We start from the raw sequence: 12410 nt of genomic DNA, 5'->3' as shown, positions 1-12410 counted from the left end.
ACGAGAGATTCTACAAAGCTAATATTATACCAAGTAGATAGGTGTAACTCCTCTTGCCTAAAGGTGATCTTTTCTCCCGTGTGTGACGGCTCATACGTGGATAATAAAGAGGTTTTAGCACAACCTTAAGACTGTATATGGTGTTTGTGAAAGTCAACTTATAATAAAAGGCATATAATTATCAAGGTCATGTGCCATAACTTAGCCTACAATGGGACTCAATCTACAAAATATTTAAGTCTTAAGTTTAATTTGTTCTTAGTTAACCATAGTTTAAAGTGGAATGAAAAGAGCTGTGGCCTCAATTAGTTGCCAATAGATATTCGAATAATCCGTATAATAATCAATTTCTCATATCCACTCAATCAATTTGCTAATATACACCCGTACAACAATTATGCATACATACAGATTATAACCATAATTACATTATAAAATGTGATATATGTTTATATGGTTCGAGTAAAAGAATTATAGAACTTAGCTAAAAAATGAATTTATACTTCCCTAATTAGAAGCTCATTAGTTTATGCGTTTAAATCCATTGTTTAGGTCAATGGCTTGAAATATAATGAAGCCTAGACTGTTAAACATTTTCAAGCTAAGTCATTAGTTATTGGGAGAATAATTAAAATCGTAAATAAACTAAAAGAAGTAAGCCGTCCATGCATGGCTTTCGATCCAGTTTATGTTCAAGTGGGAAAATATTTCATGCATGTTGTTTTACACAGTTTTTATGAAGTGTTTCGACGTACATGACAAGCCATATTCAATTTCTTTAATTAGTGTTGTGTATGCGCGGTATGGTTGTAGACTTTACAAATTCTTAAATGAACCTGGTTCACACTAATTTATTGTGGACCACTAACATTAGAGAAACTATGGTTGTTTTATTAATAAAAAAAAAAGTCACTATAATATAATGAAGGTCACTATGTTGAAAATAAAAGTCATTTTGGTAATATAAGGCTATACGAAGTTAATTTTTTTAATGTGATATTTTATAAGGTCAATATAAATAATTAAGGTCACTATGTTAAAATTAAGGTCATAACGTCGTACTTCAAGTTCACAATAGTATTGAACGTTATACATCTTATATTAAAGGTTACTATGTTAAAAATAAGGTCACTATGTTAAAAATAAGGGTCACTATATTCAATATAATGTCAGTTACGTATGTATAAACCTCGGGTCCACAATAATATTATTGTGGACCAGGTCCACGCAAGTATTTCAGTAAGCTAAGGATAAGGACAAATAAGAGCAAAATAAGTGACCCTTGACTTTGTGTTAAAAAAATTAACCGCCAAAAAAGTTAGGTTGCATGGAAACGGATACGGATGTACACGCTAGAATCACAAAAAAAATAAAATAAAAAGAACCCTAAATTGCACAAATGAAAACAGATTTACATTATTTAGAAATATATTCGTAGAGATTGTTTTCAATTAATTTGTCACCAATTAATCTAAATTAAATCGCTTAACCATTAAGGAGGCCACTATATATGGGATCCAATATAAAATGAGTCCAAGTGATTTCTAACAGTGCTGATATCTAGCTAGTTATAGGCCTTAATCCTTATAGCTAATGGAATAACTTGAATTTAATTTAATAAAATTAAATCATCTCTTGCAAGCAAAGAAATACATTAAGATCAAACTCAATTACTTTAATTACATAGCTATGAACTACATAATCATAATTAAGAATAGCCCATTTATAGGAAAATTTGATCTCTCAAGGTCATTTGGACCAGGGCTCCATATATCAGATACTTAAATCGCGGTAACCACCTGACTTGTGATATGGTCATATGGGGGCTATTTATGGCCGGGGCAGTCCATTATTGGAACTATTTCAGACTTCAGAGGCTGTTAATAAAACATACAGTGTAACAAACTTAAAAAATTTATAGCTTTATTATATAATGGTGTACATCAATTGATACTGATATCATAAGTGAAAATAAAATTATCAAACACAACAAACAATCACACAATTTAACAACATTTGATATTGTAATGAAATTAATTAATAAATCAGTGTTTAAGAATTTTATCAGCGCTTGCAGACAACTCCGCTGCCACTTATGCCAGAAGCACAGTTAAGATCAGCAAACTCAATTCCTTCATAAGAATGACCCTCATTCTCATCTCCATTACCACTGAACCGTGCAACGGCACAATCAGTAGCAAACATGCTTGAGGAATGGAATTCCTTATCCCCGCCAAGGACAGGATTAGCTACTCCCATCTTAACTCGACTCGTGTAGTTGCTTCCATATGTTTGGCCTAAAACTCCATTTACTTCATCACTTAAGGAGTTAAACTTGAAGCTTAAGTCAAGGTGTGCAAAGCAGTCCTCTTGAGGGGTTATCCCATACTTGTGGATCAATGAATCCTTATCCGTGATTGGGACAACCACGGCCTTAATTTTGAACTTTCCCTCTGCCTCAACCTCAACCGCGTTTGTGGGTTTAGACCTTGTGATGGTCACACCACCAGCCGTGGATTTCCAGCTTGCACCCTCGGTCTCTAGGAGGTTGATGGGGTGGTCATCGTAGGAAAGTGAGAGACGGTCCAGGGCATCGTTCCAAGTGGCAGTTTTCTGAGCTCCTATGTAGAGTTTGTGGTTGTCAAACAGGATTCCTAAGGACTGCACCCAAGTGAAGTCCCTTCCCATGTTGGAATCGCGATTGCCAATGAAGTGAGCGTTAATGTGGAGATTGGGGTCTGTAACTAGGCAGAAATCTTGGTCTTTCTTTCCATGGAAGTAGAATGTAATGCCATCTGCTCCGATGAATCTTGGATCCTCACACACTGCTCCGGGTTTGTTGCAGTCTGCATTTGATGCAAATCGAGATTTTAGTAACATTGTTTAGACACTGCACAATAGTATAGGTGCTTGTTTGACGACATAATGTACTCAAAATTACTAGTGTAACAAAATGTATACTTGTATATGATTTAAGGTAGAACCGTAGAACTGGTACTAGGACTCGATTTACTGTCTGTTACATAGATTGTTGTTAGCTGATTAATTTACAATCAAAGGACTAATTTCATGATATGTTTTGGTCCTAATTCGCGAGCTTTAAAAGCCTGCAACTCTTGTATATAATGTGCTACTACTAATGACAATGTTATATTGCTGTAAGTTTAAGAAGAATTAGACAGTAAGGATAATAAGATGAGCAATAGCTTACTGCAAACAGGACTGCAAGTGACACTGTCAACCTGACAGGTCTGAGGGCAGGCAGCAGGGCAAGTGAACTCCCTGTAATAGCAAGCCGGATACTTCTTGTTCATACACCTAACGCGCTTGGGGCTAGACAAAGGCGGTGATTTGACAGTGTGACAGACAGGCTGACAGGTTGCACAATCAACACTGCAACTACGCGGGCAAGATGCAGGGCAGAAAAGAGGCTTGTTGTGGCAAGAAGGGAACTTCTTGTCCTTGCATTCTACTTTCTTAGGCTTCTGGACCTTAGATGGTGGTGGCGGAAGTGGTGGTACAGGTCCACAGACAGCCTGACAACTGTTACAATCAACTGAGCAAGTCCGAGGGCACGAAGCAGGACAATACAGATCTTTCTTGTAGCAAGGAGAGTTCTTATTTTTGCACCTGACTTTCTTAGGCTTGTGTTTCGGAGGGCTTGCCTCAGCAAGTGCCGAGGCAAGAATGAAGACAACTACTATGACCAATGTCACTCCCTTCATTCTCTTGTATTGTTTTCTTCTATATGATTACTCTAGTTTTGATGTGTGTTTTAAGGATGTTCCTCTATGTTTCCTTTTATAGACATCATTAATATTAGCTTGCTACGAACAATGACGCTTGTTCGAGTTGAAGTAATACTCTAATGGGAGTGTACCAACTTGGTTAAGGAATTTATCTAATATTCAGGCCAAATTTGTTAGGCCAAAGTCATGCTAAAATTAGTTAATTATACTCTGTACTCATTTTCTGGTAATTCTCCACATTATTTATGTGTATGACAAATACTAATGGTGATTAATCATTGTTATACTAAATTAAAATTTTACAAGTCAGTAGTATTGTTGCAATGTAAGGCACCTTGAATGTTAGCTTTTACGTATGTAGTTTAATTAAGTTTTTGTTGCAGCCACAAAATTTTCAAAATAATGAAAATTTTAGTACGAAGTAATAGTTTGGGTCATGACCTGAAATTAGGCCTCAAATTCTTTGGTATCTAAGTCAACAGTAATTAGGTGAACCTGCTCATATATTTGGAGTTTTTAGACCGTATAAAAAATACAGCATAACCCTTCCCCTGCTAGTAATTGTAAATATTTGTTGCATACAATATGTAGTAAATAGTAATAATAATGTGTGGATACCGTAGTAATAATAAGTGATGAAACAAGAAAGGAGATTAAAAAAAATGGTTGATAAGTTTTTCTGGTATAGTAGTTTATAAGGAGCGATCCTTATTTAATGTATTCAGGTCTAGATTATTGACACAACTAAGAAACTCTCATTAAATTTACGTTTATATGAGCTTGAACATTTTCCTTGCATTGACTAAGATATACTACCTCCGTTAACTTTTAGTTGCAACTTTGAGGTATTATTTGTGAGATTTAAAATATTCCAAAGTTGCAAATAAGAGTTAACAAAGACAGTATATTGTTACTCTGTACTTCCTTTAACTTCATGAGAAAAGTAGCACTATTTCAGTGAATTTCATGTGTTAATCACGTAAGTTTTTAAAAAATATATGCATTATTTTTTCCCCCAAATTTCAGAAAGAAAAAGGAAGGAAAATGAAAGTGATAGTTCGAGAGAGGGAAATTTGGGAGAATTTTTTTTATTATATTTTAACTCATGTGACTAACACGTGAAAGCCAACATTGAAACTCTGTCTTTTTACAAAAATCGACAACTTAAAAGGTTCTTTTTCACAAATATTTCATTTTTTATTCAAATGACGGGAAAGACATTACAAATAATATAAAATGAAGAAGAAGAAAATAAAAAAGGTCACACGTACAAGTGTACAACTGCCACAATACAACTCATGCACTGGATGACAAGTCTTGATTGATCAAGAAGTTATTGAAGAAACAACAAACGAAAACATATATATATGCTACGCCAAAAGCTAGCATAGTACAGTAGTGCTAGGCATTGGCCAAACTCATATCACAGCAATGAAGTCTTCTTGAGCGCTTCTATACGGCCAGTAAGCAACAATAGGGCTCCTCACTTGATGAAGTACCTGATCGCTCCACACGATCGAACCGAAGTTCACCAATCCCTCTGTCGGTATAACAAAGCCACCAATGCTAGTGAAAGTTATAGTATAGGAAAGCGTTTTATGTTTGTCATTGAACATAAGTGTGCTAGGAGACACACTAACATGAACATAAGGTGGTGCACTCACAGTAGCTTGGTACACTGCATTCACCGACTTCCCTACGTTTTTCAACACCCTTGTGTATTTTACCACATCGTTGACAGATTTAAAGACAACAAAGAAGGATGGATAATTCAGATCACCAGGACTCGATAAAGGCTTTGCACGACAATCAATTCTCACTCTCGGGTCTTGGATAAATATGGCAATGGTTTCAGGTCTATACCCAATGGAACATAAAAAGGCAATATAGTCTGTTTGGGTCCAATTTAGTCCAATTGGGCCTAGTCATTAAATGATCCAATTAAAAGCCCAAGGTCAAGGTTCAACTCTCCAAATAATGCTAAAGTCAAGATCAGTCCACAAGGCAAGTCAATTGGGCCAAAGCCCATTTCTCCCATATGTGCAAAGGTATAAAAGCCATCAATATTACATTTGTACATTGATTCACATTCACACAAAGCCTCAAGCAATTAATTCTCTTGCATAGCTTTCTCTCTCTACACATTGTACTAACTTTAGCATCGGAGGGGCCTTCCTCGGCAACACCCCCGAGGCTAGTTTACGTGTGTTTGCTGTGCAGGAAACCCTCGGTCCATCATCACTTGGACCGAGCCCGGTCTTCACCACCTTATTGGACCTTCGGCAAGGTCCCATTGTTTCGACCCGAAACATAGTCGTTAGTATCGAGATCATAGACTAGCCCTGGATCAAGAGCCTTATTAGGACTTATATGGCCGGATCCACGAACGAGTGGTGAAGCTTGGTTCCCCGTTGATAGGTCAATGATTTCGTGACGAGCATTGTCAATGTTGTAAGAAGTTGTCATGATTGCTGACTTAATAGCAGATGGGCTCCAAGTAGGGTGAGCCTTCCTTAGCATAGCCGCCAAACCGCTTACATGTGGGCAAGCCATTGAAGTTCCTGATAGAAAGTTGTACAAAACCTTTCTTCTGTCAAAACTTAAGCCACTAGGCCCTGAAGCATCTGTCCAAGCGGCTAGGATGCTAACCCCGGGAGCTATGACATCGGGTTTTAAGATTTCTGGGGTTATAGGGTTGGGGCCGCGGGATGAGAATGCTGCCACCCTTGGTGCGGATGGTGATGAGGGGCCTATGACGGTCCCTCCGAATATAATTTTGGCTATTGGATTTGTGGACGAATACATGTAGTTTTTTAAATAATCCCCGTTGATATAAGTTATTGAAACATCAGGGATAAAAAATAGTTGAGCACTTAATTCATCACCTACGTTAGCTGTATTGATCAAAATCATGGCCAAACCACCAGCTTGATTAACTGCATAACTCTTAGCCGCTGGAGAAGTCTCATCGCCGGACTCACAAACCACCATTTTTCCAGCTACTATTGAGGCATCAAGTTCACCTTATAAACAATAAAACATACATATATATATGATTACTGTCTATGGTTAAAGTGAATAAAGTTTGAAATCAAAAAAAAAAAAAAAAAGGGAGGGAAGGAGCAAAACTGTAAGATACGGTCCTTTTTTGGAAAATTTGCGAGGAAGGTCCTTTTAAGTGGTCAACCTTGTGAGAAAGACCCTTTTATAAAAAAGGTGGCACAAAAGGTTCTTATATCATGTTTGGGTTGTGAGGAGGGTCCTTTGACCATTTTCCGGCGTTGACTTTTTTATTTTCCGGCCAAAAAAAGTCACATCTAGGTTCTCTTTTTTCTCCCTCCTCTTTTCCCTTGTTTTCCCCCTATTAAACTCTAATTTTTGAAAACAATTAACACAAAAACTTCAATTGTAATCCCGTAAATTAAAATTGAAGGTTATTCAAAGTAATTCAAGGCTAATCCTCCCCACAATGAGAGAAAATAGGGAAAAAAGGAAACTTAATAAGTCACATGCTTTACACGTGGCTTTTTTTGGCCGGAAAATAGAAAAGTCAACGCCGGAAAATGGTCAAAGGACCCCCCTCACAACCCAAACATGATATAAGGACCTTTTATGCCACCTTTTTTATAAAAGGGCCTTTCTCACAAGGTCGACCACTTAAAAGGACCTTCCTCGCAAATTTTCCTATTTTTTCAAAGTGAAGAGAATAGGCCTTAGTGATAGATACCTGGTTTGCAGAAGATACTGTGAGCAGCTTCACCAGTAACCAACATGAGATCGAGAGTAGTTGGTTGAGGATAATTATACACAGACAACCCTTGTAAGACGGGGCCATCCCTGAGCACGACATCCGCCGGGAAGAACCTATTGATGGTGGAAGCTCCAACGGTTAACATCCACGGTGCAAAGTTTTTGACAGTTAAAAAGTCAGGCCCATGATTTGAAGCAGAAACTGAGACCACCACCCCTCTGTGCATAGCCCGAAATGCACCAATAGCAATGGGGTCTTGGTCGTATTTAAAAATATCATCCTTATTTGGGCCGATGGACATCGATATGACATCAACACCGTCTTCAATTGCCTGGTCCATTGCTGCTAGTAAGTCTGTAACAGAAGATTTTGAGTTTTCTCCCCAAAGGACCTTGTACGCAGCAATATGAGCCAGGGGCGCAACCCCACTAGCCTGACCTTTTGCGTACTGGTAGTACCCAGCATCTTTAAATGCCGATCCCCCGCTATCGAGGCACAATGGCTTCCATGCCCGTTGTAGTCCCTTGGTGACTTTGTTTCTTTCAATGGCCCGTACTTTGCTTCATACCTACAAGTTATTTATTTTTTTTCACATTTACACCCTCTTTGGTTTTGATGTAACTCTTTTTTTTTTAATGAAAAACTAGTTTTTATTTTATTGGTTAATTTTGATTTATTTTTTAATGTCAAAATTATTTCCAAATCATTCATCCACCCCTCCATAAACCACACTACGGAACAAAATGAAAAATAATACACTAGGAAAGATCATTTTTCACGGAAGTTTTTACATCAAATCAAACGGAGAGCCATTCAAGATCTCATCTTGATTCTTGATCGATGGTCGAATAGGCATGACATGAGTGTTCATATTTTGAAAGATAATTCATCCAGTAGTTATGACTTATGAGGTAGTAGTATATAAGTATACACAAATTTTTGTTTGTGGCTGGCCACATGGTGCGGCAGGGGTTACTTGTATGGTGTTATTGTAGGTGTTACCTGTATTTTGGGGTTACTTATATGGGTGTTACTGGTTTTCTCAAGTGGTTACTTGTAGGTGTTACCTGTATTCTGGGGTTACTTGTATGGGTATTACTGGTTTTGGTCAGGGTTTACTTGTAGGTGTTACTTGTATTATGGGGTTACTTGTATGAGTGTTACTGGTTTTGGTTAGTGGTTACTTATAGGATGTTATTGTTTGGTATGAGGTTTTGGTCTGGGGTTACTTGTAGGTGTTACTCAACTCATTTAAGTAATCCATACAAGTAACCCCAAAATACAAGTAACTCTAGAAATAAGTAACCCAGAATATAAGTAACCCAGAATACAAGTAACCCTGCTGCACCATGTGGCATGCCACACTGAAAAAGCTCTGATAAGTATATTATTACGAATTGAAAGCACGCATAAAACAGACAAATTTAATAAGATGACAACGGACTATATTTTTCAAAGTGTAGTACTCCCTCTATTTTTTATTTAAGTGCTCTATAAAGACATTTTATATTGTTAACTTGACCAAAATATTTGTAATTTATACGTTAAAAATAAATAAATAAATAAATAAATAAAATAAAAAATAAAGTCTTGTATGTTAGAATCGTCTCAATGGATAGATTATTACAGAGTAATTTTCATTTGTTATAATCTATATTCATTAATATTAAAAATAATGTTGGTCAAAATTTTAAATCAAAATATGTACCCAGTTAAAATGAATTCATTAAAAAAAAATAAAAAAATAATAAAATAATAAAAAATAATAAAATAAAAAAAAGTATGTCATATAAATAGTGGCAAATCAAGGGATGACTTTTGAGTGGCCACAATAAAATTGTGGTCATTATATTAGATGAAATCGCAACCGTTTATTTTTTTTACTAATGTGAGCCGTTGATAAAATTGACTATTGATTTTATTTTTGAAAATATTAACCAAAAAAGAATTAAAAAAAAATAAAATAAAAATCTCCCATGTTCTATCCCACTATCATTTGGTTTCCAATTTTTCACATGTTAGTTTTTTTTTTTTTTTTATCCTATTTCAATGTCATTTGCTTTCATGTGTTCACGATAGAATTGAAACTTATAAATTTGTATGTTTGATGCAATTGTTCACTGTAGATTCTCTGTAACATTAGCCTTTGAGGTTTTGATTGCTTGGACATTTTTTTGCTTTGCCTTCTGCTCGTCATTTGTTAATTAATTTTCCATCGATGTAGAGCATTGCTGTCCTTTCACTTGGATTTACTTTTTCTCAATGAAGTTCATTCTTGTTAATTCTGTATTTCTGTGTTGCTTACATTTTATTTTTGGAAAATCTATGCTTATTTAAATTAATTAAAGTGGATGAGGATTGGATTGAAGGCTTGAAGTAACACTGTAACACAATTAAGAAGAAGAAAGCATACGACATTGAGCAGGGAAAACAAACATAAACCGTGAAAAATTGAAAACTGAATTGTAGTGGGATAGAACATGGGAGATTTTAATTTTTTTAAATCAACGGTTCACATTAGTCAAGAGAATTAAATGGTTGTGATTTAATCTAATACAATGGCCACAATTTTATTGTGGCCATTTGAAAACTGTCCCAAATCAAGGTAGTATAAGTAAAAAAGACTACAAATCTAAGTTTGATCTAGTGGTAAGGATTGTCACCTTTCAATCTTGAAATTGAAGTACTTAATTAGAATAATCACACACTCAATTATATTACCACATTACATACTCCGTATATTTTTAAAATACAGTGATAAACAAATAGAATAAATAAAAATTTGAATGTCGATATAGATAGACTTACCCCTTGTAGAAAGAACGAGCACCAATAAGTTTGTTATTACAAGAAGTAGCAGAAAAATCAGGGGCCGATTCGCATCCACCCTTCCAACGGGCAGGTTTCCCATGAATGTTATGATCGTAAAAGCTTGAGTTTTCAGGCCATATTCCGGTATGTATGACACCGATGATAATATCTGAGCCCTTGTTAGTTTCGGGCCATATTCCCGAGCCTTCGAAGAGGCCTAAGAACTCAGGGGATTTGGTTGTTGTGGCCTCGACTATTTGGTCAGGGATGACAGCCAACACAGCGGGATGATCGCGGAGCTTGTTGGCATGGGTTGGTAACATGTGAGCGGAAAAACCAGTGGCAGAGTTAGCATATGTGTAGAGAAGGTTGGGTGTTTCTTGGGTGGAGGTATTGTAGGAAACAGACTTGAGGATGGAGGAATACCAGTCGTGGGTGGAGGAGAAGGCGGTCGGCTTTTCAGATTGTATCATGTAGACAATGAATGTGGATTTTTTTGATAAGGAAGGACATGGAAAGAGGGAAAGGAAGAGGAGGGGGAAAAGGAGATAATAGGGTTTGGAGATCATATTAATCTTAATTAAGAGTACGCCAACATATGTATTATTGGCTGGTGACCTCTTGGTTGTGCATGGGTTCCTATATATATAGTGGTGAATGGTAATATAGACAAAGTTGCCCTTGGTGTGGGTGATAACTATATTATATACAGAGGAATCGATCATTGATTATAAAATTAACTTAAGTTTGAGTTGATTCTTAACATGATTTCATAGTCAGCGTGATTCAAATAAAGATTATGGTGGGTTCAAATCTCATTCACGAAGAGATTGTTATATACTTTCAAATGCACCTTACATTCATGAGTATTTTGCTCTCATTCTAATTATTGTTTTCATTTAATCATCAAATGAAAAGCAAATACTTACCTTGTTGGATGGACGGTGTACCCGACTATATATAAGAAATTCCACCCACTTAAAAAAAAAAATATTTCACAACCTAAAATTTTAGTTGAGTTGATCCTTTATTATTATTTTTTTTAATAGAGTTGTTCCTTTATTTATTTAAGAGTGGGGATTGAAGAATATATGAAACAATTGTAGTCTTGTAGATAATGTTTTTTTTATATATATTTTTGTTTGTTTGTTTGTTTGTGTGGCAACATTTATTTGTTGATAATGTTAATGTGTGGACCTATGGACGTGTGGTTACAGTAGAGGGGTTGGTAAGTCTTGGTACGATAAAATAAACAAGTTGCTCTTCGTGATATATATAATCGTAAAATATAAGTGCACAAGTTTTTTTTACTATTAACGAGTAAACAGTAAACTTAATTGAAGTAGTGATTTTGCCTCAATAATATTACAGTTTTACCCCTAAATAAACTTAAACCGTGTATTGATCAATGGGGATTTCCCTCTCTTGGGACTAGGTACAAAGCCTCAAGTAGTCAAGTCATTAAAATTAATGCTTCTTTTATTTGTATTTTCATTTTTTTTTTTGACAACCCTATTTGTATTTAGTTTTTTTTTTTTTTTTTTTTTTGAAAACATTTGTATTTAGTTATTATTATTATTATTATTATTATTAGTCATATACTCTATTTATTGACTTTCTTGATTTCAAAAAAAAATGTGTAAATTGACTTTCTTGAAGTATTTGTACCGAAAGAAAAGTATTGTTATAATACTCCATATTATTGAACTAGTGTATGATCCGAGCGTTGACTCAGGATGTTATTTTGAGTCATCTCTTTTTAATAAAGTGTTTGAATTTTTTTAGTACTAATAGTTTGAAATATAATGTTGAATAGCAAAGAATATATAAAGAGTATAAAGAGTTTTATGAGTCTCTTTTATTTTGGTTTGGATGTTATTTTTTTTTTTTATTCTACAATTAAATATATTTATGTGGATGAATAGAACATCATTTATTGCTAGTTAATATAGCAAGACATGTAATATTCATTCCTTGAGGTTAGAAGTTCAAACCTCTTTCTATGTGTTAGTTTTTCCGTTAACATTAGCATGGGTTATTGATTTTTGACGTGGCACGATGTCATGGGTTATTAAATACAAGTGGCACATATACAAATA

The 12410-nt window shown here is 35.4% G+C and overlaps 1 protein-coding gene and 1 pseudogene across 2 annotated transcripts; both read right to left on the bottom strand.

Annotated features, from left to right (window-relative positions):
- Positions 1-2064: 2064 nt before the first annotated feature.
- LOC145616105 (uncharacterized) lies at positions 2065-3725 on the bottom strand. The gene is made up of 2 exons (XM_081670812.1): positions 3212-3725; positions 2065-2846 (listed from the first exon to the last, which is right to left on the bottom strand). The coding sequence occupies exons 1-2, from the start codon at positions 3723-3725 to the stop codon at positions 2065-2067; spliced, it is 1296 nt and encodes a 431-aa protein (XP_081526938.1).
- A 1298-nt stretch (positions 3726-5023) lies between these two features.
- On the bottom strand, positions 5024-10965 carry LOC145617440 (subtilisin-like protease SBT1.4; annotated as a pseudogene). Its single transcript, XR_014107730.1, has 3 exons — positions 10309-10965; positions 7477-8068; positions 5024-6772 (listed from the first exon to the last, which is right to left on the bottom strand). The product of XR_014107730.1 is annotated as a subtilisin-like protease SBT1.4 (transcript).
- Between the last annotated feature and the right edge of the window lie 1445 nt (positions 10966-12410).

Source organism: Chenopodium album, chromosome 26 (genome assembly GCF_948465745.1).
Source record: "Chenopodium album chromosome 26, dcCheAlbu1.1, whole genome shotgun sequence".
Taxonomy (NCBI): Eukaryota; Viridiplantae; Streptophyta; class Magnoliopsida; order Caryophyllales; family Amaranthaceae; genus Chenopodium; species Chenopodium album.
The sequence above is the reverse complement of the archived record's forward strand: the minus strand, read 5'-3'. Positions and strand labels throughout refer to the sequence as shown.

Coding starts and splice junctions, on each gene's coding strand:
- LOC145616105 (XM_081670812.1), bottom strand. CDS start 3,725: ATGAAGGGAGTGACATTGGTCATAGTAGTTGTCTTCATTCTTGCCTCG. Junction 2,847..3,211: donor CACTTGCAGTCCTGTTTGCA/GTAAGCTATTGC, acceptor CATCAAATGCAG/ACTGCAACAAACCCGGAGCA.